Source organism: Podarcis liolepis (assembly GCF_965112155.1).
Source record: "Podarcis liolepis genome assembly, chromosome: 13".
Lineage (NCBI taxonomy): Eukaryota > Metazoa > Chordata > Lepidosauria > Squamata > Lacertidae > Podarcis > Podarcis liolepis.
In genome coordinates this window covers 17748471-17772890 of record NC_139573.1, presented here as the reverse complement: position 1 = coordinate 17772890, position 24420 = coordinate 17748471, and the positions used below count along the sequence as shown (strand labels likewise).

Below are 24420 nucleotides of genomic sequence, written 5' to 3'. Positions count from 1 at the left end.
CTGGGGTGGGAGTGGAGGATCTAGATTCCACATTCTGCAAAAGGCTACCCTAGGACCCAGAATAATCTGTAGCTGCCGGCTGCATTTCTGTTGCAAATGCACAGGCTGCCATCCATTGCGTTTCATTGTCAAGGACAGAGAGAGCTAGAAACAGAGATAGATAGATAGATAGATAGATAGATAGAGAGAGAGAGAGAGAGAGAGCTACTTGATTTGCCAAACGAATTGATAGGCACCCAAGGTTTTACTATTTTTTTTAAAGGGCAGATTACTGCATCCATCTGATCTCTCTTTTTTGGCAACTGCATCTGAATTGCTTTGGCAAGATTGGGAGGGGAGGGCGAACAATGTGCCATAGGTAATAAATGTAAAGTCTCTGAAATGGCAGGAATCTATATGTGACTTTTCAGATAGATGTGTAGGTGGGCTTGTTCACAGCTTTTGCTGAAGGGTTTAAAAGGTGTCATATGGGTTTGTGGAAAGACAGGAGGATCCACTCCATTCATCCTGCCAAGAAACCAGGGAGCCAGTGCCTTTTCATATGCAAAGAAATGCTTCTCTGCATCCTGCATTTTCTGTGTTAAAGTGGGCTTAGGTAACTGCTATATTCTGTGGGCAAAAACCATAAGAGAGACAGAGGGAGGCATTATTTGTCAAAGAGGCCTGGAACTGAAAATGAAAAGGTGTTACACTGCTTCACCTTTAAAGTATGTATGTATATTTATCTAAAGGAAGGTATCTATATGACTTATCTGTTTTTTTAAAAAAAATAAGTGTTGTACGCTTTCAAAAGAACAACTAATGAGCAGCAAAAATATTTCAGAAATAGCCAACTCTTTCTGAAACACAAATCCTAGATTGCTTTTGGAAGGGAGAGAAAAAAGAGGAAGGAAGAAAATAACACAGGAATAGCCATTGCAAGGGAATCTACTGCATTTTCATTTGCTAAGCAGGCTCCTGGCTCCACGGCTCCCTTGCCTGGTAGGAGAAGGAAATAGCTAGACTAGGTATTCTGCAGGTCTGAAGAAATCCAAAATGGGCTGTTCGGAAAAAGCAGCGCCCAAAATGCTGTTCCTTCTGCTGCTTAGCTCTGTGCCTCTTCTACAAGGTAAGGGGGCCGGCTTTGTCGGGAGAGGGGTTTGGGGGTGTGTGTACCAAAACGGAATGGGCTTGTTGCATTTTGACAGTGTTTTGTACCAAAGGAAAGGGGATTGAAAACGCATCCTCATCTCCCCCCCCCCCAGGGTGCAAATGGCAGGTGGGTATGTTGTGAACGCGGTGTTGCAGGCATATGAGCAATATTTCCAAACGCACCTTAAAAAAAACAACCTGAAATATTTTTCTGCCTTGCATGGAAACACATGGATATTAAAACAGCTTTGGGTATGAGATTGTGATGGGAGGGTACACGAAGGCTGCCAGGGTTATTATAAGCGCTTGCAAAAGGAAACGAGGGATGGAAAAATTGTTGCACAGAGCTGGGAGGTTCTGTGCCTCCTTGCAAAAAAAAAAGGGAAAAGGGGGTGATCCTCTTTGGGGTTTGTAGAGGTGGAATACAGAGATCTGAGGAGTAGCATGCATCAGTAGCAAACGAATGATAATCAAGGGTGTTCTAGGGGAAATGGACAGGGAATACTCTGTTTAAAAAGATTACAAAATATACTACAAAGGGGTCCATAAACTGCCTTTGCTTTTGATTATTAGTATGCCCCCTGCAACACTGTAAAGGGGAGCACAGGCTTCAAGGCAACCAATTATTAATAACGGGGGAGGGGTGTCAGGTTGTCGCAGAACATTGCAAGTGAAGCAGAAATTTGGGGCTGACCCTTGATTGATACGAGTGCAGACAGGACATTTGGGGTTGGGAGTTGAGTTGAATTTTGAAACGTGGAGGTCAAAGAATTGGGGTACAAATAGATGCTGATGTGTGTAAGAAAAAGAAAGAAAGTGGGGTGTTACATACAACACTGCAAAGAAAAACAGATTCAGGATTCCTGCATTGCTAAAAGGAGACATGCTTTTTCATGCAACGTAGAAACAAAACAGGTTTACAAGGTCCCTCTTAATAAAAATGGATCTTTTCGCAAAATCAGAAAAGGGGTGCCCAAACATAAGGATTGTGTTTCTTCTTCATTGTCATTCAGTTCTGGGGTGTACAGCATGCAGGGTTGTGTAAAGAGCTGAAGAGATTTGGGGAACTGTGGCATAATGGAAAGGGGGGGGCAGGCTGGCTTGGGCAAGGCATTTCCAAACAGAATCAGCGATCATGCAGCTTTGCAATGCAGTTAAGGTGGGGGAAAACCTCAGTGTTGCTGGATTTATGTGGGGTGCTCAGCTGGGGTAGCAGGCTGCTCCATTTTCAAGGCCTTAAAGTACCATGGCAGCAAGAAAACTAGATGTGGGAGGGCAGAAGGGTTGTGAGGTAGAATGGTGAAAGATGAGGCTAGGCCCAGGACTCCATGAAGGTTGGGGTTATTACTGATGCACTGCAGGAACTAAGGATTTGGGAAGCATAGATTTTTTCCATTTGGGTGTGGAGACTAGATGTTTATCTGGATTCCAGCTAACTGTGTTCCTTCCTATACTATCTTGAAATCACAGGTGTCACCCACCTTCGTTGATTTTTATTTTTATGGCAGGGGGAGGTTATATGTGAGCAATCACTCACTGAGGAGATGCTGAGTGTGTGATGTGCCACCAAATTAATGTGGCCTTCCACAGAAGGTTATCTTTCCCTGCCGAACAACCGTTCTCTTTCCCAGAGGCAGCTGCTTTTTTATTTTTGACATCTGTCTCGTTGAGGGGGTGGCTGGCTGGCTAGGAGTGGCTGACGGATCCCTAAATGGGATGGGCCTTCCCACACCGTGGGGGTCTCTCTGCCACTTTACTGTGGGGTGGCGAATGACTGGGCCCACAAGGCCTGCCAGGCAGCTGGCCTTCTTAATGGAGCGAGTTCAGAGCAATTAATGGCTCGCCAGCAGCTGCCAGGATCTCACATGCTGTCAGACGCCTACGGCGGCGGCGGCTGTCACTGCCGAACTTGTCACATCAAGGCAGCAAGAGTGATGTGCGGGGCTCATCATTCAAGGCCCTTCAGCCCGTGATCCGCAAACCCCCCTGCTATCCCATCCCTGAGCTGCCTCTTAGAGCCTGCCAAACCACCTTTCAATCAGCGCCCTGCGTCCTAGCCTACAGGCTCTTTCCCCTTCTATTTTCCTAGCACCAAGGCCAAACTTAATGTGTAAAATATGGAGCTAAATGACGCAGCCTTCTGCAGTAAAATGGGAGGAGGGAGGCAGACAGGCAAGCATTCACAAGAGCACTTAACACACATTAGTTACCTCCCAGTTTGCATGTTAGCTACCGCTTCACTGTCACAAGATCATGTCTCTCCAATTGGCTTGCCTTCTTATCACACTTCAGCTGCGCAGTTTGCCGACAGTGCCACTTTATCACAGATAAATTACTCCACCTTAAACACACACTGATCACCCATTTTGTTCACAAGGCCTAACTTCTAAATGAACAGCCTCTTCGTCCTTTTTTAACCAGTATGTTCATCCAACCAGCATTGATAAAAACAATGAGTTCTTCCAATAAGAGTTCATTCAGTAGATTTAGACCCTCTAAATGGTTATGAGAACACCCCTGCTTGCATCTGCAAATGGGCACATAGGATTATAGAAACAGACTGAATCAGCGAGGGGGAAATATATCATTTTTACCACACTTAAAGAAAAGTGTAGTCTGGGCTGCAGCCCTAGAACACTTTTCTAGTTTAGTGAGTAAGCCCCCTTGAACTGTATGTTAATGACCGCACAAAACAATTCTTTTTGTCTGGATTAATTAACAGCTGAGAAAGCAAGATAACCAGGGTGGGTGGGGAGGCAGGACTAAGAAATATTTCCACTTTCTTTTAATGGGCCAGCATCAAATTCTTAGTGTGCTCTCATATAGAACAAAGGCTTCAGAAGTCTTTCCAGGATGAGGGGGCAGTGTGAAGACCCCTAGGTGCCTGTATCAAACACAGATGCGTGGGAAGTCTGAGAACTGGAATTTATTTCCGTTTGGGGCACTAAGCAGGCATGTGGCCCAGTGCTCCAGTTAGGGATGGGAAGTTTGTGTGGAGGGACCCTTCACAGTTTATAAGGAACACCTCTGTTTTAGCCAAAGCATCACCCTCCTGTAGCTTTCTTAAAAAAAGCCCCCAAAGAGGTCTACACGAATGCTAAGAGGACTAGGGGTACATCTTCTCCCTCAAGTTAAAGCACAGAGGTGGCCAAATGTTATAACAGAAGTGGTGGAGCAATGGAAGTGGTGGCCAATGTTGTGCATGCCTTTCCCCCCACCGCCAAGCCAAGGCCATATTTCAGGGATGGTCAGTTGACCTATGGGCGGGAGTGGCTGGGCTTCCATCACCACCGGTCAGTGGCCAAGTGACTTATTCCTCCTCAGCCGACCTTATGCCCACTCAGACCCACCTCTTCCTCCTTCCTAGACAAGGACAAGGGGCATGACTTTGGAGAGAGGCGGATTGTCAGGCCTAAGTCCGTGCTGCCACAAGGCCTGCAGCCATTTCCATATCCCACCAGGCGGGCCTTGCTGAAATTATGAAGCCTCGTTTCAGTCAAGTATTGCCAAGACCAATATGTGGCCAGGCCACACTGCTTCCTCTCTCCTACTCAGGGTAGACCCACTGAAATGAAGGAACCTAAGTTGGTCATGTCTACTAACGTCAATGGGTCTACTCTGAGGAGGACTGGCATTGGCTGCAACCCACTATGCAGGGCACATGGACCTGGTAGGGTTAGTTTTGGTCTGTGCTGAGGGACGTAAGGAGGACAATGCAAGATCTGGATTGTGGTGGGCGGAGATGTGGAGGCCTGTATTGTTTGTCGACTTCTTCGTTTATTGCATGTCCTCCCCAGTCTTCTTCTGGGGAAGCTCAAAAGCTGATAGGTTTCCATTCACCCTTCCTTCGCTGCAGGCCTGCCCCTCTGGGAAAATGACGATGTGGTCCCGGCTACCCCCTCCCCACAGCTGGAGGCCCTGGCATCGGAGGCCATGGGTGGACCCAAGGAGGAGGAACTGGGGGTCTCAGCTGAGGTCAGGGGGTCCTCACCCCCCAGCCCCGAAGGCCTCTCTGAGTTGCTGCAGGGGGCACTGCTGAGGAAGGAGTTTCTGGGGGGCGAGTTGATGGAGGAGCCCATCCCTGGTGAGGAAAAGTAAATAAATAAACTGGAGGAGGGTGGGAGAGGAAGGGGGAGGTCATGGCACCCTCTTTGGGCATGGCTGAAGTAAAATGGGGTGGCTTGTGTGGGAAAGTGTGGCTGGAGGACTATGGATAAAGTAGGTTTGATTATTAACTGGAATAAACATTCCAGTTTGGTTAAATATTGGTAATAAATACAGTGGCAGCTGGTCCATTGGGGCGCTGGGGCACAGACCCACGAACCTCAGCCTTCTTACTTAACAACCAGTCAAGGCTGTGTGTGGCTGTGCCAGTCATTTGCTCTAGCGCCACCTACTGCTGGCCTCCCAGCCTTCCGCCCTACCAGTCCCATTGAGTACCAGCCGCCAACTATTTCTAATAGATAGTCATTGGTTTACTGCCAGAAAAGCGGTATGCATTTTGCAGAGTGGCTATTGGAAGGGTGTGGTGGGGGGCTACAAATGTACATGTTTCCCTGTCATCCGTTCTGATTTCCCTTGCCCTGTTCTTTCCTTCTCTCCCACCATTCCCATCGTGGTGTCTAGGAGGTAGCCCTTCCACGCTGCCCCCATTCCACCCTCCTGTCCAGCACTTGGATGGTGGGATGGTCCCCGAAGCCTCTGAAGCTGCAGCCACGGGTCCTTCCCCTTTGACCACTGCTGCACCGCCCACTGGCTTCCTCCTTACGACCCCTCCGGCTTCCACAGCAGCTGCGCCCCCCCGCCTTCCACCTCCACCTGATGAGACCGGGTCTGCTGGCCAACACATCTCGGCCACGACCACGGCCTTCATCCCCGAAGGCGATGAGGAGACCACCACCACACTTATCACGACGACAACCATCACGACGGTGCACACGCCAGGTGAGGGGTGAGGATGTGGAGTGTGGACAGATTCCAGAGTTGGTGGACTTGCTTTAAAGTGTGCTTCCTTAAGGCAGTGCGAAGCCATTTTGATTTTCATTGTTTGTGTCTTCCTTCCCAAGTACTGTGCAACAACAACATCACTGACGTGGAAGGCTACGTGGAATCTCCGGACTATGCAGGCGCTACTTTCTATGGGGGCCTGGATTGCACCTACACAATCTCTGTTTATATGGGCTACGGGATAGAAGTGCAGGTAAGCTGCAAGAGAAAGTGCTAGTCTGAAAGCTGAAAGATACTCGCTGTTTGTTGTTCTAAGTGTTTTTTAAAAGAGGATGAGAAGGTAGCATAAAACTTGGCCTTTTCTGGTTACCTTTGATTCTTGTCCTTCAGATTTGTCTCATTTTTCTGTCTGCAAGACAGAAAGAAAAATCTGCTTGTTTGCTGCCAACTGCTTCTAGATGTTGGAGAATTGAAAATACCTTCTCTCAATGTATGGATGCTGACTGTGACTGGAATTTATTTGCTCCCTTCAGAGAAATAACAACATCTTGCGTTACAGTCTTTCTCACAAATAGGTTTACATTTTGCATCCCCAGTCAAAATTCTCAGGTCTTAGAGGAAAATAATGGTGTTCTTAATTTTTAATTCTCAGACAAAAAGTCGTGGTTGTGTTTGGAGGGCGGGTAAGCTTAGACGTGTCCTTGTAAATCATTTGTTCTGGGTTTCGGTCCAAGAGAGGGAAAGCTCTTTTTTCTTCCATTCTTTGTCCTGACTTTGTCCACCTTCCACCCCCAGGTGCAGAGTCTGAACCTATCCAAGGAGGATTCGCTGACCGTAGAGGGCCTGGGAGGGGAGAAGCCTGTTGTCTTGGCCAATGAGTCCCTGATGGTTGAGGGGCAGGTGATCCGCAGCCCAACCAATCAGGTGTTGATCCACTTTCAGAGCTACCACACCACCACCCCTGGAATCTTCAAATTTCACTACCAAGGTAAGAAATGGACATTTCAGTCACCCCTTGAAATATGTGAAGGAGCAATTTACCAACCACGTTTAAAGTAAGTGGCTTTTAACACTTTAAAAACAGGCCAATGGTTTTGTGAAGTTTTGAAGTGACTTGTTTGGACCCGGCTATAGGCTATAAGATGTGCCACCCTGACCTTCTTTAGGAGGAAGAGCAGGATATAAATCAAATAAATAATAAAATCAGACCTGTTGGGAACCAATCCTTAGTTGGAGTAACTGGATCTTATGATGTGATGATTATTTATATGCAGCACGACAACAATTGTGATTGCGGTAGATCTGTTTGTCTAAATGCAGGGCTCTCCAAATCGCATGTAAATCCTGTTTGCTTAAAGTCACATATAAGGTGAGATGCAGGTCTCATTTTTAGATCAAAAGGTACATGTGGGCGAGGGGTCTTAGCCATTTGCTTCTGATAGTGAAAGCTCTGGTAGTAGAATTGAGAGAAAGGTTCTTAGGGGGTGAAGCTACTACAGACAGTAACCGGTGGACACAATATAATTGAGGCAAAGTGTAGAATATCATTAGTCCATGACAATGAAGAAGAATGTGAAAATGTGGTATTTAACTATGCTGTTAAGCCTAAGTTGACTAAGAGTGACTAAGAATGATGACAAAAAAAATAGTAGACTTTTGTTGGGTTGGGAAACCATGACTTGAATACTGGGAGAGTGAAGCACACCCCTCTACAGAGATATCTCATTTATAAATATGGTACAAGAGCACATTTAGATGTAATCCATTTGTTACATGATTTGTTTTTGTCATTAGTATGGGGTTTTTAATGTCTGTGTTCAGTGAAATGTTCACAACAACAACAACAAGTGAGGGGGCAGACTCAGGTCTGCTGCCATTTGGGTCTAGTTTGAGCCACGTTATTAACCGATCGAAGAGTCACAGAAGCAGGGTCAAGGTGGTGCTCTGCAAGACCTGAGAGAAATCCCAGAGATGGTACATAGTCCTAGCTTGAGAGTTAGAGATTGAGGAGCCAAGAACAGAAGGAGGATCTCTGGGACTTGGGCAACAACTTGGAGAGGACCTAAACTGTTTTATTTGGGCTGCCTCTGTAGATGCCTGAAACAAAGGCCCTCATGCTTAAAGTGGCACATTTCCCCCCTGGCAGAAATGTTGTGGTTCATCATATGATCAACATCATCGCTTTCCTTTACGTTGCAATATGGCCTGACAATCCAAGAAACCTGGATCAGTGATTTGGATCGGAGCTTAAGGTTTACCAGTTGCTGGAAACCACGGGAGGCAAGAGTGCTGTTGTGATCAGGTCCTTGTGAGACTAGGATGCTGGAATAGGCGACTGGCCGGATCCTGCATGGCTCCTCTTGCATTCTTATTATGCCTGCCAGTTACAAATCCTTGGTTCCATTATTTAGCTTCTCCACCAACAGATGGGGCTGCAGACTTTTATCCTTCTTCAGCTGCTGTCCTTTATGTTACCATATTGTTCTTCTTTTGACAAAGTTTCAGTCACGTTTTGGGAGGAAGGACTGATGTTTCTTGTTTCCCTAACTAAGAATCAGTGCCCTCCCACCACACACTCATCTATGGAAGTAGAGGCTTGGGAGCCTGTGAAAAACAAGCAAATTTCAGCTTTTGTTTTATAAAGCTAAGTTTCCAGCCCTCATGTTTATGGAAAGAAACTTGAAAATGTGTTGGCAGAAAGGGTTACAAGCAAGGAGTCCAGAGTATAGGCAAATGGGTTGGTTTTTTTTTTTAACCCTCTCTATTTTCTAATGCTTATATTAAAAATTTTCAACTGATTACCAAGCGGCATACAATTCCACAATAAAAACATTATAGCAAAAAGTGAAATGTGCTGATCAGCTGTCATCCAACATCTTCCCCCTTTAGAAAAAACTATATGCAAATTCAGCCTTGATTTTGATGGAAGTCATTAAATCAGTCGCTGAATGCTTCAAATTTCCTCCTCCTCGATCCTTCCCATTTCTCATTCTCTTGGCCTTGGGCCATGTGCTTCTTTTTGACACCGCATTCCTTCGCTGCCCCCACTCTGTCCCCCAATTCTAGCTTTCCTCCTGAGCTGCGGCTTCCCCAGCCGACCTGAGAATGGCGATGTCATGGTGACTGACCTCCACCCAGGTGGTTCTGCCACTTTTAAGTGCGAGTCAGGCTTCCACCTGCGAGGGGAAGAAACGCTCATCTGCCTCAACGTCAGCCGCCCTCGCTGGAGCGGCACGAGCCCTGCATGTGTGGGTGAGTGAGTGGCCAAAGCAATGTGGGGTTGTGGCTCATTTGGCTAGAGCATGGTGCTGAAATTGCCAAGGGTTGCGGGTTTGATCCCCGTATGGGCCAGCTGCATATTCCTTCATTGCATGGGGTTGGATGAGATGATCCTTTCGGTCCCTTACAACTCTACAACTCTGATTCTAGAATGGAACAGGGTAGCCTTGGGGAAAGGCAGAAGAGGGGTAGACCGCTGGCCAAAGAAAGGTCTTTTGGTCCATCGTTCAGCCCGGACACTGAGGTCCTCCTCTGAGGGTCTTCTGCTGGTTCCCTCACTGTGAGAAGTGAAGTTACAGGGAACCAGGCAGAGGGCCTTCTTGGCAGTGTTGCCCACCTTGTGGGAACATCCTCCCATCAGATGTCAAGGAAATAAACAACCACCTGACTTTTAGAAGACACCCGAAGGCAGCCCTCTTTAGGGAAGTTTTTAACGTTTGATCTTTTATCGCTGTTATTATTATTATTATTCCGGGAGCCGCCCAGAGTGGCTGGGGAAACCCAGTCAGATGGGCGAGGTATAAATAATAAAAATTATTATTATTATTATTATTATTATTATTATTATTATTAATTGGCCAAGCAGGTTAGAGTGTGACACTCCTTCTTGTGTTTTGTAATTCATAACACAGAGAAGGACCTTGTGACTGTTTAATAGGGGTTTATAAGAGGGTAAGTGGTGCCGGGAGGAAATAAATAGAAAAGATTCTCTCTTTCTCAAAACAGTGGAAGTCAAGGTTGTTCAGTGAGTTGATCATTAGTTTTTGGGATATATAGCACTGCTATTACTAATATAGCAATATCTGGCCTTTGTCCCCCGCTAGCTTCCTGTGGAGGGACAGTCCACAATGCCACTCGTGGGCGCATCGTGGCTCCTGAGGCTGCAGGAGGGCCTCACGGCCGGAACCTCACCTGCCGCTGGTTGGTGGAGGCGCCCGAAGGCCAGAGGCTCCACCTGCACTTTGAGAGAGTGGCCCTGGACGAAGACAACGACAAGTGAGGAAATATCGAAGCACAGGCGCTGCAGGAGAAGGAGATGAGGGTGGCGGAGAGGTAGAAAAGCTGACAGGGAGCAGAGAGGAAGTATTTGCAGCTGGAGGGGAGAACGGGGCAGAGCAGAGAAAGGACAAGAAGTGGTTGAGGGGAGGCATGAGAAGATGATGGCGAGGAAAGGAGACATCAAGGGAAGGAAATGCGGGAACAGGGAGAGCAGGAGAAGGTAAGCACATCAGAGAAGATGTTGGTTCAACTGATTAAGGGGAGCTGGATGGAAGCAGTCAAGATCTCTAGGGCTTGGGGGGGGGGAAGCAGTGGGAGACAGAGGTTTGGAGCAGTCCTCCAAGTTAGATTGAAGCTCTCAGGAGGTTTGAGGTGAAAGAATACAGTGCTTTGAGGAGGAGCAGGCCCAGTCACGCAGGGTTTTTTCCCCCTTCTCCCCAGACTGATGATCCGCAGTGGGAGCAGTGCCTTTTCCCCGATCATCTACGACTCGGATATGGATGATGTCCCAGAACGGGGGTTGCTGAGCGATGCCCAGTCTCTCATTGTGGAGCTCACCAGTGAGGGCCCGGCCACGCCTCTCATCCTTAGCCTGCGCTATGAAGGTGAGAGCAAAGACCTCCCCACTTAGGTGCCCTCAGAAATGGCAGGAGCAGGCCAGCGTGGAAACCGGCATCTGGTACTGGTTGCTTCTGATTTGTAATTCTGGATGACTGATTAAATCACGGTAAGTATAATCAAGTGTTCATCACCGTAGAGACTATTGTCTTGGAGCAAATCCAGAATATTGCATTTAGTGGACTCATAAGGTAAAGGTAAAGGACTCCTGACAGTTAAGTCCAGTTGCGAACTCTCGCTTTACTGACCGAGGGAGCCGACGTTTGTCCGCAGACAGTTTTTCCGGGTCATGTGGTCAGCATGACTAATCTGCTTCTGGCGAAACCAGAGCAGCGCACGGAAACGCCATTTACCTTCCCTCTGGAGTGGTGCCTATTTATCTACTTGCACTTTGACGTGCTTTCAAACTGCTGGGTTGGCAGGACCTTGGACCGAGCAATGGGAGCTCACCCCGTCGCAGGGATTTGAACCGCCGACCTTCCGACCGGCAAGTCATAGGCTCAGTGGTTTAGACCACAGCGCCACCCGTTTCCCTACGGTGCCACCCGCGTCCCTCATATAATCCTATTAATACACATTATATTAGAATTTTGGAGAATGGCTTAATCTGCAAATAGCAACAGGTTCCTAACATTTGAAGGTTGTCTTAGTAAGTCCAATTATGATTTAACTTTTTGGGTATAAGTGTGGCACTGCAGCAAAGTATTGCAGACTGAAGTACTTCTGCTCAGGGTTGCAAAAACTCCATTCTTTCCCACCTGTTTTGCCTCCCCCCCCCCTCAACTGGAGTCAGCTTTTCATTCTCACTGAACGTGCTCAGTCCTCATTAGGCTATTTTGTTTGGGGTTGTTGTTGTTCTTCTTCCCATTTTCTGGCAACTAGAATCAGCCGGTGCTGGTACGGCTGAATGTCACACACTGACTTGGACTAACCACCACCAAGGCCTTTGCCTGCAGATTCCTAGTCAGCAATGAACTACTGCCACCTACTGGCTAGTACTGATACAGCAAAGGGAGGGGCCAGAAATTGGTGTTTACCTGGGAAGCTTTCCTGACTCTCTTGCTCCTCCTCCTGGCAGCTTTTGATGAAGACCGTTGTTATGAACCATTCCTGGCACATGGAAATTTCAGCACATCAGACCCACTATATCGCATGGGGACTGTGGTGGAATTTGCCTGCAGTGCCGGATACATGCTTGAACAGGGGCCTTCTGCCATCGAGTGCATTGATTCAAGAGACCCCCGCTGGAATGAGAGCGAGCCCACCTGCAAAGGTAATCTCTCAGCCTACTCAGCCGTGCCGTTTGTTATGGTAAAATCTGGGTGCAAGGCTGCTCTGCCACCCAGCTCGTCGGACTAAGTCCGCGGGTCTCTGCGGAGGAAAATGAGCTCAGCCGGAGACAGGAGCAAGCTGCAGAAGATCCAAGTTTATTGCGCAACAGGTTCAAGGCGAGATTGAACAGCGAGAAAGGGGTGACATGAACTTTTAAAACTTCCCTCCATGTCCCAGAATACAGTGCAAAATACATCCCAGTTACATCATGAATACATTAAGAAGAGGTTGGGTTACACATATTACATCATGAACACATTAAGAAGAGGTTGGGTTACACAGGATTAACATATGGAGGAGGGAGGGGGGAATATGCAGAGCTGGAGATATGTGCAGATAAGCACATCCTGAGTACCGGTGATGAGAAGACAATGGTCCATGTATGCATAGTCTGCCACCTGGCATTGCCCGGAGGAAAGGCTTGGCAGATTGATTTGACAGGATTAGGGTCTTGACACCTTGCTTGAGGGATTATGGAGGACAGGGGAGGTGTCATGGAGTCCTAGAGAAATTGAGCAAATTGGCACGTTGATTTTCTACGAATTTTATAGATTTTAGTCCCTTTTGACATTGACAATTGGACTCGGAAATAAATGGATATATTGTAGCAAAGAAGAAGGTGAAGAAGACATGCCCCCCCTTCCGTATCACGTTTAACGCCAACTCTTTCCATTTTGTTCTTGAATTTCTTGATAACTCTGCCTTATGAATGTGTACAAGTGATCAGCGATGCAGTGCCTCAAGATTCATTTTTCTGTGGTGCTTATCAGTTCACATAACTGCGTAGGGAGATGGGCAAGACAAAAGGGGGCAGGTTGAGAATGACTAGAAGGAGATTTAAGTCACGAGAGATTGCGCTGGTGGCACCAGGAAAAGAAAAAAGCAATTCTGGGAGGACAGAAGGGGCAAAGTCTACAGTGGTGCCCCGCAAGACGAATGCCTCGCAAGACAGAAAACTTGCTAGACGAAAGCGTTTTCCGTTTTGGAGGTGCTTCGCAAGACGATTTTCCTATGGGTTTGCTTCGCAAGACGACAATGTCTTGCAAGTTCCTGTGGGTTTTTTCCCCTCCCCCCCTTTCTAAGCCGCTAAGCCGCTTATCAGCTGATCCGATCAGCAGATAAGCCGCTAAAAGCCGCTAATAGCGCTAATCCGCTAATCCGTCAATGGGCTTGCTTCGCAAGACGAAAAAACCGCTAGACGAAGAGAATCACAGAACGGATTCTTTTCGTCTTGCGAGGCACCACTGTATTTGTAGGTGAGTGAGTTGGGTCCAACATGTTAAGATCTCTGAAAGAAAAAAATAACAGTATTTGTTAATAATGGGTCCATAAATCAGGAGGGGGTCTCCTTTATGGGAAGGGTGGGGGCTGCTTGCCCTTGGTGCAGCTCTTGTCTTTATGAAGTCTGAAAACCAAATGGGGAAATGGCAGTCTCCTAAGGCTTTGATGCCACTCCACAAGCAAGGCCAGGTAATTTGGAACCCCACTGTTGAAGAAGGATTTAGGCAGATAAAATTTCTCCTCAGACTGAAGCCTCCTATTCTACAGGTTGGCCCAGGAAAACGTAATACATTTTCAAGTTAGCGAGTGTATTTAGTGCTAATCCTACAGGCACTTATCTGTCCGCAGGCGCCATTCGAATGAATGGGTCTTGCTTCCAAGTACACCAGAAGTGGTGTAGAGTCACAATCTTCAGGGCAATGAGGTCTGGGGCCTGGGTTTATCTTCCCACAATTCCACAGAAGGATCTAGTTTAAAACTGGCTTAGGTTGGCAGTGCCGATGCACCTTCTGATTCAACATGTGGCCTCTTCCTGACTGTTGTGTTATTTCCCCCTCCAGCCTTATGTGGGGGGGAGCTCTCTGAGTCAACAGGCGTCGTCCTTTCCCCTGATTGGCCCCAGTCCTATGGGAAAGGCCAGGACTGCGTCTGGGGCATCCGGGTGCAAGAGGAGAAGCGAGTGCTGCTGGACATCGAGATGTAGGTTCCACCTTCCGCCGTCACCATCAGCACCACCACCCCTTTTAGGGGGCGGATCCTCATGATTCAGGCATCGATATCCCATATTGTCCTCACATGGTCTTCCGAAACCACCATCCATCATTAGATTGATTGTTCAAGTCATTCATCTCACCCATTTAATATGGTAAGGTCCTTGCATAAGATTTGGAGATGTCTCATCTGACAAAATAGGATGCCCTTTGTGATACAGGCAGTGCCTGATCAAACCAGACTCTGTGGCAAGTTCTTGGTATTTTTAGGAGCAAATTTCTACATTTTAGGAGGAGGATGTTGAAGGGAAGTGGTGTTCTTAATCATCAACACAAGCAGGAAAATTATTTAAACAATAATTATGCTGCTGCTCCTGGTGATTTTTTTTTTTTGCCCCTGGCACTGTACTAGGACTTGACGGGAAATGGCAATGACAAGGTCTTTCCCCCATGAGGTTTGCTATCATGATTAAGATATATAGGAGTAAAGTGATGAGAGAAAATAATTGCTTGGTTTAAATGTTGCAAAAAAGGAAGGTTATTTATTTATAATTCCATTTTTAATCCTATCTTTCTCCCCAAACCCACATAAAAATCTGGAGGCCTGAGGAAATGGATCAAACCTCACACCAAGCAGAAAACAACAGCAACCCCTATGTATGCAGTTACAAGTCACATAGCGATGAAATAACTGTGTACACCCATTCCTTTTTTTAACCCCCAACAACCTCACAATAGTTTGAACACTGTCTCTGAACAGGAAGAAACCACAGTGAAGTAATTATTTATATTAAAAAAGAATAGCTGTCGGCATGGCTGGATTCTGCTATCCATTAGCCTGATGGCTGCCACACTGCTTTTGCAAATGCATTCTCAAGTGCTCACTTTGAGGTTACCTGATTGAGCATCTCCGCATTGTAAAACATGTCCCCGTTTCTGTATGCTAAAAAGAAACTTCCTTTAAAGAACCTCATTTTCCTTAGTGGTCCTAGAAAGCCTGTGGTTCTCTAACCATCCATTCATCCATTTATTCACCTGTCTATGCATCCTTCCATTAGTCTGGAAGAGAGAAATGTTGGAGCAGGTTAAGCGACCTAATCCTGCCACTTGGCTCTTCCTCTTTCCTTTTTAACGATGGTTCCTGTTTGTGTGTCTCTCTTCCCCTCCACCCCAATTCTCTTTCTAGCCTCAACATCCGCAAATCCGATGTGCTGACCATCTTTGACGGGGGGGACCTGACAGCCCGGATCCTCGGCCAGTACCTGGGTCCCCACCCCCGCTTCAGCCTTTACTCTTCGGGCCCAGCTGTCACCCTCCAGTTTCAGTCGGATCCTGGGGACCCCCTTTTTGGCCTCAGCCAGGGATTCCTGGTGCGGTACAAGGGTATGAGAAAGAAGCCCTGAGCGATGGGCGGGAAATGATGGAAACGCCATAGAGAACAAACGTATTTCGGACACATCCTGCAAATATAGTCTATCAGGCCAGACCCCAAAGTTGTTTGGAAACATCATAGGGGATCAGGGCAGGGTGGGATGGGGAGGATGTTCTCATATGCTCTGCTTGTCTGAGATTCCCCACTGGAAAAGAAAGGAAGGCTGAAAGAGCAGGCTGGGAGGAGGGAGAAGAAAAGCACAGGGAAGAAGAAGGGACCATTCTTGCCCATTTTTAGTTTTGGGAAGAGAGAGATTGGGAAAACATGGTTATCCCACTTCTGACACCAATCCTGCTTCCATTCCAGCCTACATAGATTTTAAATACCCAATGTAGGTTCAAATTTTGTTATCTTGACAGTGTTATTGCAGGGGTCTTTTCCTGTGAGACAATCATTAACCAGAAGAACAAGATATTCTGTAATGTTTCCTTCTCTCTCTCTCTCTCTCTCTCTCTCTCTCTCTCTCACACACACACACACACACACCCCTTGCTGTCCCTATCAAGTCATTCTATTTGTCCATGGAACAATGGACTTCACTCACCAAACAGAAAGCCCCATAGTGTTGTGTGCAGAATCCCTGATCTGGGATTTCCCTTCAGCTTGTTTCTATCTCACTATTATCCTAGGAGAGTTGTTTGGGAGGACGGGCCTGTAGGACTCCCCGCATACCACGGGAAATTGGGAGAAGGAGAAGCATAGGTGGTGGTGGTGGGGAACATGGCCTGAGGGAATCCAGTCCAGTCCCTAACTCCTTCCTCTCCTCCCTGCTCTGGCAGAGGTTCCACGAAACGACACTTGCCCCGAGCTGCCCGAGGTGGAGTTTGGCTGGCGCACAGCTTCTCATGCTGCCGTCATCCGCGGCACAGTGGTGACGTACCAGTGCGAGCCAGGCTATGACATAGTGGGATCGGACATCCTCACCTGCCAGTGGGACCTGTCGTGGAGCAACAGCCCTCCCACTTGCCAGAAGAGTAAGTCTTCCTAGGGCCAGCAGTGGGGTGGTTTTCACCCCAGGAAAGGCGTCCTTTTTTCTTTTACCCCCCGCCCCCTCCCGGACTCAGAATATACCAGCAGAGACCTGGGTAGCAGGAGGGTGAAGAAAGAGGGTAAGCAAAACCTGCTGGAGGGAGAGCCGTTGTGGTGCAAAAAAATTGGGTCCCGAGGGATGGAAATTGGGTCCCTACTAGGAGTCATGAAGTAGCCATGGACTACTGAAAGCCTTGCTCAAGATCCATGTTTTGTTTCTGAGCTTTCAAACAGACAGAGCCTGTACAGCAAAGGTGGGAAACCTCCAAGGCCCAACAAGCTTCCTCAAGGCTGTTTTGGGCAAGCCATGCTAAATCTGCCACCACTCTGGTCGCTGGGAGCCTCTCAAGCTTTGTGTAAAGTAGGATTGGATTCCCAAGCATCAGCTGCTCACTTTGGGTGCGCAAGGAAGTTCACTGCCGTGCTAAGCAGGATTGACCTCCCAACGCATTGACTGATGCAAGGAGAGGCCAAGCCTGCTGGATTCAGACGCTCAAGAGCTCCCTGCAGGGAACTCTCTCACGCACCCCAACTGAGCACTCAGTGGAATGGAAACCCCTGCGTCCATGAAGGGTCTGCCCTCCGCTTTGTTTTAGCTGCAGTTTTGGTGCAACTTCCTTTCTGAACCAGGAAGGGGTTTGTGCTGAATCTTGCCTGTTTGGGACTTCAGATTGCCTTTGAAGGGGTTTGCACTGAAACATCCACTATTCCCCTTCGTTTGAACCGTGCCATGCTTCCAGCAAATGATGTCAAATGTGACGTCAGGTGATTGGCGTTTGGGCAGCTCCACTCACCTATCAGATTTGCAAAGTTCCTGATAAACATCTGGCCCGTGGAGCCAGAAAGGTTCTCCATTGCTGCCATGCAGGATTTTGACTGCAACACAAAGAACTAGAAACTTGTTTCACTTAAGAATGGAAGATAAGAGGCTTTTGGGCAGCCCCAGACCCCATGCCCCATGTCCGCACTGTATCAGGAAGAATATTAGTTCCCACATTGTGAGGCATAGCACCCTCAACAGGGAAGGAAGAGGAGATCCACAGGGCCCACTTCTCAAACCTGTTTTCCTTCCTCTCTACTTCTTCCCAAAGTTGTGAACTGCGCTGACCCTGGGGAGATCAGCAATGGCAAGCGCAGCGTCTCAGACCAACGTTTCTCCATTGGCTCCCACGTCCAATATTTCTGCCATGAGGGCTACGTCGTGGAAGGGAGCAGCACGCTGACCTGCTACAACCGGGACACGGGCACCCCCAAGTGGAGCGACCGGGTGCCCAAATGCGTCTGTGAGTAAAGAAGTGGGGGTCCTACTGAGAAGGGAAGAAGCTGTGTTGGCAGAGCTGGCAGGGGAAAACCCGTTCTGAGCAAGGGAACCCCTGGAGCCCAGAAGGGAAGATTACAGGGCTGCGGGAGGTTGAGCAGGGGAAGAGAACCATAGCTGCTGCATCAGGATTTTTAAGGGAACGTGTGCAGGATGGCCAAGTTGGCCTTCCAGTTTGGAACCGAAGGCCTCTCGGTCTCTCTTGCAGTGAAATACGAGCCCTGCCTGAACCCTGGCGTCCCAGAGAACGGGTACCAAACGCTTTACAAGCACCACTACCAGGCGGGAGAATCCCTGCGCTTTTTCTGCTACGAAGGCTTTGAGCTCATCGGCGAAGTGACGATCACCTGCATACCTGGCCACCCATCCCAGTGGACCAGCCAGCCTCCTTTGTGCAAAGGTATGGCGTTCTCCCTGCTCCAGTCACCGCCGCATGTGGCCTGCCCACTCCCCATCCCTCCCAGCCCCCTCTGCCGTGATTGCCTCTTGCTGCTCTCTAAACGCCCCCCTTGGTCTCTTTCCCTCCCCCAGTGGCCTATGAGGAGTTACTGGATGGCCGGAAGCTAGAAGGTGAGGATGGGATTGTGATGGGGAGCTTGGGAGGGGAGGGCTGGAGCAGGAGGTGGGTGAATTTGCCACTGGATCTGCTGCTGAGGTCACCTGCATGCTCCGTTCGCGCCTTTTGTTTTGCAGTCACCCAAACGACAGATCCTTCCCACCAGATGGAAGGTGGCAACATCGCCCTGGCCATTTTCTTGCCCATCCTCCTCGTTATCCTACTGATTGGTGGCATCTATGTCTACTACACCAAGTGAGCTGAGCCTCCACAGATCTTGGGGGGCAGAGGGTGGAGTTGGGCCTTGGCCAATGGGTGGGCAAGGGCCGAGTGGCGTTGGATGTAATAGGTTGCGATGGACCAACTTGCCCCTGCCCGACGAAGGCAGAAGGCTGTGGTTCTTTGGTGCTGTGAGAATCTTAAATTGGAATGGAGAGGTATTGTGTGATGTCACCGCTGGATATTGAGGGTGCTCAGCCCCCTTCTTAAAAACTGGGGGGGGGGGAGTGCCGGGGCCCCGGCAGCCCGACGGGCTTGCTTTGCTCTATCTTCTCCTTCTCCTCCTCCTTTCCCCCACCCCCAGGTTCCAAGGAAAGACGCTTTTTGGCTTCTCCTTCTCCAGCTCCCACAGCTACAGCCCCATCACTGTGGAGTCTGACTTCAACAACCCTCTCTACGAGGCTGGGGTGAGATGCTCTTTGTCCTGCGGCCAGTGGGGGAATGGGGAGGAAGGTTGCTAAATGGGACGTGAATGTCTGTGAAAACACCACTTTTTAAAAAAAAAAACCACCCATTTTTGAAAATAATAATAGGTGGTAGAAGTAGTATAGTAGTATTTCTTAAAATTATATACTGCCCTTCATCTGCAGATCTCAGGGTGATCCACAAGATAAAAATACAGGATAAAAACACAAAAGAAATAGAGCAGAACAAAACCGTAACCACCACCCCTTCCCACAAACACATTTAAAAGGGGATTAATCAGGCAGAGGATAAGAATGTCTTTGCCCCGCATCTGCCTGGCGTGCTCTGGTCCATGGAGTCACGAAGAGTCGGACACGACTAAACAACAACAACAAAGATGTGTAATGAAGGTGCCAGATGAACCTCCCTGGGGAGAGCATTCCACAAAAGTGGAGCCACTGCAGAAAAGGCCCTTCACGCTTTCTTGCAAGGGTGAGGAATGTTTTTCAGCCCAAGGACCACATTCCCTTCCAGGGACCACAGGCTAATAGTGGATGTGGCCAGAGACAGAAGTGGCCAGAGCAATCGAGGGCCAGTTGGAGAGACTTGGAGGGCCACATTTGGACCTTGGTTCTCCATCTCTGCTCCGCATGGTGTGTGTTTTAAAATAAATATCAGGGGGATTGGAATTCAATATATCTTATAGCAGTTTCTGGGGCATGAGAAGCTCCAGGGGCTGCATTGTTATTTTGTTTCCTTAGGGGTGATTTAAAAAATAATAATCTGAAAAACCACCCTGATTTTGTAAAATTTCTGTTATGCTCTGCATGTGTAAGTGGAGGCTGATCTGCTACCCCACATCCAACCCCCAGAGAGAGACTATCCACGACTCTCTTTTGTCTTCGGGGACTATAAACCAGGATATGAGCACGCTGAGCAACAAACTGGGATGCCAGAAAAATCACTCTGTAGCTTTTGAAAGCTAATGTTCTGTAACAGGGATGGGAAATATTTTTCTTCCCTTCTGGGGAAGCCTGTCTTCTAGGGGGCCGCATGGGAGGGCCAGGGGCAAAATTGGCAGAGCAAGAAATGGGAGTTTTACCTTTCTGCAGTAGACTAGCCTCTTCCCACCCGCACAGCCTTCTTTGTCCTCAAGGCAAGCAAGAAAGCCTTATCAGAGTTCAAGGGCACATTGCAGCGCAAGATGTAGCAGCAGCCACAAATGTGGATGGCTTAAAAAGAGTATTAAACTAATTCAGGGAGGACGAGGCTGCCTGTGGCTATTAGCCAGCGTGGCAATGTTCCCCCTTTGGAGGCTGTATCAAGGGAGGAGAGTGCTGTTGCATTCTGGTCCTGGTTCCATGGGTATCTGGATGGTCATTGGGTGAATAGGATGCTGGGCTAAGATGATCCAGCAGCACTCTGCTTATATGCTGATGCTTTTCCAAACACAGTAGTTCTGGTTGGGGCTGGGGGTGCTCCCAATGCACATTCAGTTTACAGAGGAGGAACTTTCCTCAGGATCAAAGCAGAGGAAGAAAAGCCCCGGTCACGCCTGCTGCGGCCCCAATAATGATCAGCCCCACAAACTGATGCTAGTTGACACATTTAACATCACGCACGGTCAAGTTCTGAACGATGTCTTGGACTAAAAGTGGCTTCCCAGAAGCGTTTTGTAAATCAACCGGCATTAACTTCCTAGCTGCCAAATTCCTCTGATGTTTGGGGTGGTTCGGGACGAGGAGAGCGTTGGCAAAACTCCACCCGGATGCTAACGCGCCCTTTCCCTCCTCTCAACTTCTCTCCGCTGGCAGGACACCAGAGAATACGAAGTTTCCATCTAGAAGATGTCAGAGGATTCGCGTTCTTCCCCCCCAACCTGAGCGGGTTTGAGGAGCAGCGACTGAGAACGATTCCTATTTAAGGAGGGAATAGTGGAAGGTGGTTTCGGGGGAGTTTAGGGGAAACGGCCGGGAAGAGGGGGAGCTTCTCCTCTCTGCCCCACAGATTCACCTTCCTCCCTTCCTCCCCATGTTGCTGCCTCACTGTCCACTCTCCCAGCTTTGGACGCCGTCCACTCCCCCCCCCCCACTCCTTGTAAATACCCTCTTCAATGTGCCAAACGCGTTTCACACACAGACAACACACACACGCACACAGGTTTTTTTCCCTGCTTTACCTGTTTCTTTACTTCTCTGTTTATTTGTTTGTTTGTTTACTAACTCACTTCCCTCCTCCCCGCCTGTTGTTTATTATTTCCTTAGTGGTTGAGAAAGGAGGGGTTGCGCCTCATCCCTTTCTTCCCTTGTCTTGTCCCCCACGTCTTTTCTAAGGAGGTGGATATCAGTTTTAGGTGCTGCCATTAAAACAACAACACACACTTTGGAAAGTAGATTGTACAGTAACATCACTCGAAACCAGCATTTTGTGGCGCTTGTAGGAGACCTTGCCGTAAGCAAGCTGTACTTGGTGCCAAAGGGAATGGCATAAAACAGTAGAATAAACACAACAGAAAACTGATAGATGCTGTAAATCTGGGGTGGTGGCTAACCTTTTTTTTTTTTTTTTGGCTGCTCCTCTGCTGATCCATGCAGATTATCTGAGGACGGAGGGATGGGGCAGGCTATTGCTCCCTCCCTACTCATCAAATGATCAATCTGGTGACCTGGGAGGGGGGCAACTGGCATCCCCATTGGGGGCTGGGCTGGGCAGAGAGACAGAAAGCTCTCTGCCCAGCCCAGCACCATATCTACTTAATCCCACAGCTGCCAAAAATCAGTGGGGTCTTGGAGGGCAAGAAAAAAATGGAGGAGCCACATCAGGCTCCTGGGCCTGGGGGTTAGCCACCCCTGCTAAATGAAGAAACCCTAATTCTAAACACTTTACTTGGGAGTGAGTCCTGTTGAGTTCAGCAGAACGTACTTCTGCTATGTTCTTGTGCAACTGAGAAAAACCATTTACATCCCCTGAAATAAAACCAACACCTCCTGTCATTTGAGAGGGGGAAGAGCAGGGTCACAGAACATTGTGCTTCTACCTGACCATACCATAGCATAGATGGGTTTTGCAAAGGCCCCACATGGTGAACTGAGGCGGCCCTAGAGAAACCAGCAATGGGTTCGTAGAGATATTAAGGTGACACACTCTGCTTAGATGGCACCTTTGTAATTAAGCGGTATATTGAGGGGGCTCTTGGTAGATCCTGCAAAAAGAAGGCACTGTTAATAGCAGCTTTATAGTGCAACTCTTGCGTATGTTTACTTGGCATGAAATCCTGCTGCATTCAGTGGGGCTTCCTACTAAGGGCTTTCTGATTAAACCTTGCCATTCTTCCTCTAATCCTCCTACCAACCCCCCTAAAAGCAAGAAAAACCACCCCCTGCTCCCTGTCAAAAAGGTCCTGCAAAATACAGATCCCACTATAAGATGCTTGCTTAAGAATTTTTGGCATGGCTCGGTGGCTCGGCCTCAGGCAGCAACTTCTCAATCATTTCGTTTGTTATCACAATGGAGAGGGAATCGTTTTTGATTTTCTCTCTGAGGCAAGAAAACGTTTTGGGATGTCTGCCCCCCAAATAAAAATAAGACTTATATGCTCTCATCTTTGAATAAATATTCCACTGGGGAAAACAATCCCTGAGTCTTCATTCGTTGCGGAGACTCTTAAAACATGAAATCTGGTGGTCCATAGACTTTTAGGGCATGAACCTCTGGGAAGTTCTCATGAACAAGCCCCATTGATTGACTTACATGCTTACGTTCTTTGTTTTAATGGAGCGCCCACAGAAGAACTTCCCACTGCCTTGTAACCTCATATAAGTTTCCCATAATTTCCCTCAATTTCTGCCTTTTCAGATTAACACGCAGGTGGAAAATGAATCTCAGATTTGTCTTTTAAGGAATGAGGCGGAGTGGTTATTTCCCTAGTGAGCAAGTTCCCTTAAAAACAAAACGTTGGGCTATAGTGATTTGGGGGCAAATGAATTTCTAAGGCTATAGCATAGGCAAGTATTTTTTATGACTCAATTAAAAAAACAAACACCCTTGAAGCCATTAATCTTACACCTGCTTTTAAGAACAATTGTGCCAATATTTATTTTTTATTTTAGTTTGCTGCCTTTTAAAATGACGAAACAAACCCACTGTATATTTCTCTAGCTTGCTTATAAAAAGAATAAAAATAATGAGGCTTTCTAGCCTCGAGTTCTCCATAGTATCCCTTGAATGAGAGAACACAGATGGATATTTACATTTGAAAAATCGTTTTAATCCTTTTAAAGGCTGGTTTTCTTATTAAATGGTGCCATACCCATTTGCCAGGAAAATTACATGTGCACTAGGTGTTAGTGTCTGCTTTCTGGGCAGAAGGGCATTTACTCTTTCAGAATACATACCGCAAGCAAGGGAGAGGTTTTCCCCTTTAATCATCAGAATAGAAAGTCATTAACTGTCATTTGACACCCACTTTAAGGATGCTGAAAAAGCATTTTGTGTGGCTCTCCCGCTTAGGTGTTTGTAAAAAAAAGAAAAGAAAAGAAGGCAAGATCCACAGTGCCAAAATGTATGAAAATAATGTTTTAAGAAATCAAGTGCTAGGAAGAGACCTCATCCCCCTAGGTCTCTGCAAGCTTATGGGAGAATCCCGATGGGGAGTGCCAAATCACACACCCTAGAGGGAACGAAATCTCAAGTCCCCCAAGGGTGTATATGGGGCAGGGGAGGCGTTTGCCCCCTTTAAGAACTACATCCGTCCACCTACCTCCAATATGGGGCTGGATATAGGTATATCACTTCCCCATCTGTCCATTTCTCATCTCCCGTATTATCAAACTTGTTGGATCGACTCTTCTCCCCCGGCCCCCGTGACCGTTCTCTTGCATTTTGAAAAAGGGCAAAAGGCATCATGTTTTTCCAGGTTCTCCCCACCCTCTGTGGGCAACATGGTTCCCCTCATAGTTCCATTCATGTTGGGGAAAGGGACAGTGGGGTGTAACCCACCCACCGCCGTCCGCAAGGGAGATGGGATTTCTGGGGAATGCTTCCTTTTGCATCCATAACCCCTTCCACCCCTATTTTTCAGCCCTTAGGTATTCCCCTTCCCACC

The 24420-nt window shown here is 47.8% G+C and overlaps 1 protein-coding gene across 1 annotated transcript; it reads left to right on the top strand.

The window, feature by feature from the left end:
* The first annotated feature begins 67 nt into the window (after positions 1 to 67).
* Positions 68 to 23851, top strand: SEZ6L2 (seizure related 6 homolog like 2). The gene is made up of 18 exons (XM_083469147.1): positions 68 to 1108; positions 4988 to 5215; positions 5758 to 6075; positions 6198 to 6331; positions 6874 to 7066; positions 9145 to 9330; positions 10182 to 10353; positions 10798 to 10961; positions 12053 to 12247; positions 14148 to 14286; positions 15484 to 15680; positions 16509 to 16703; positions 17850 to 18041; positions 18285 to 18476; positions 18608 to 18646; positions 18770 to 18887; positions 19216 to 19318; positions 21131 to 23851. Exons 1-18 carry the CDS (start codon positions 1036 to 1038, stop codon positions 21158 to 21160), a joined length of 2868 nt encoding a protein of 955 aa, XP_083325273.1. The 5' UTR covers positions 68 to 1035; the 3' UTR covers positions 21161 to 23851.
* The last annotated feature ends 569 nt before the right edge of the window (positions 23852 to 24420 follow it).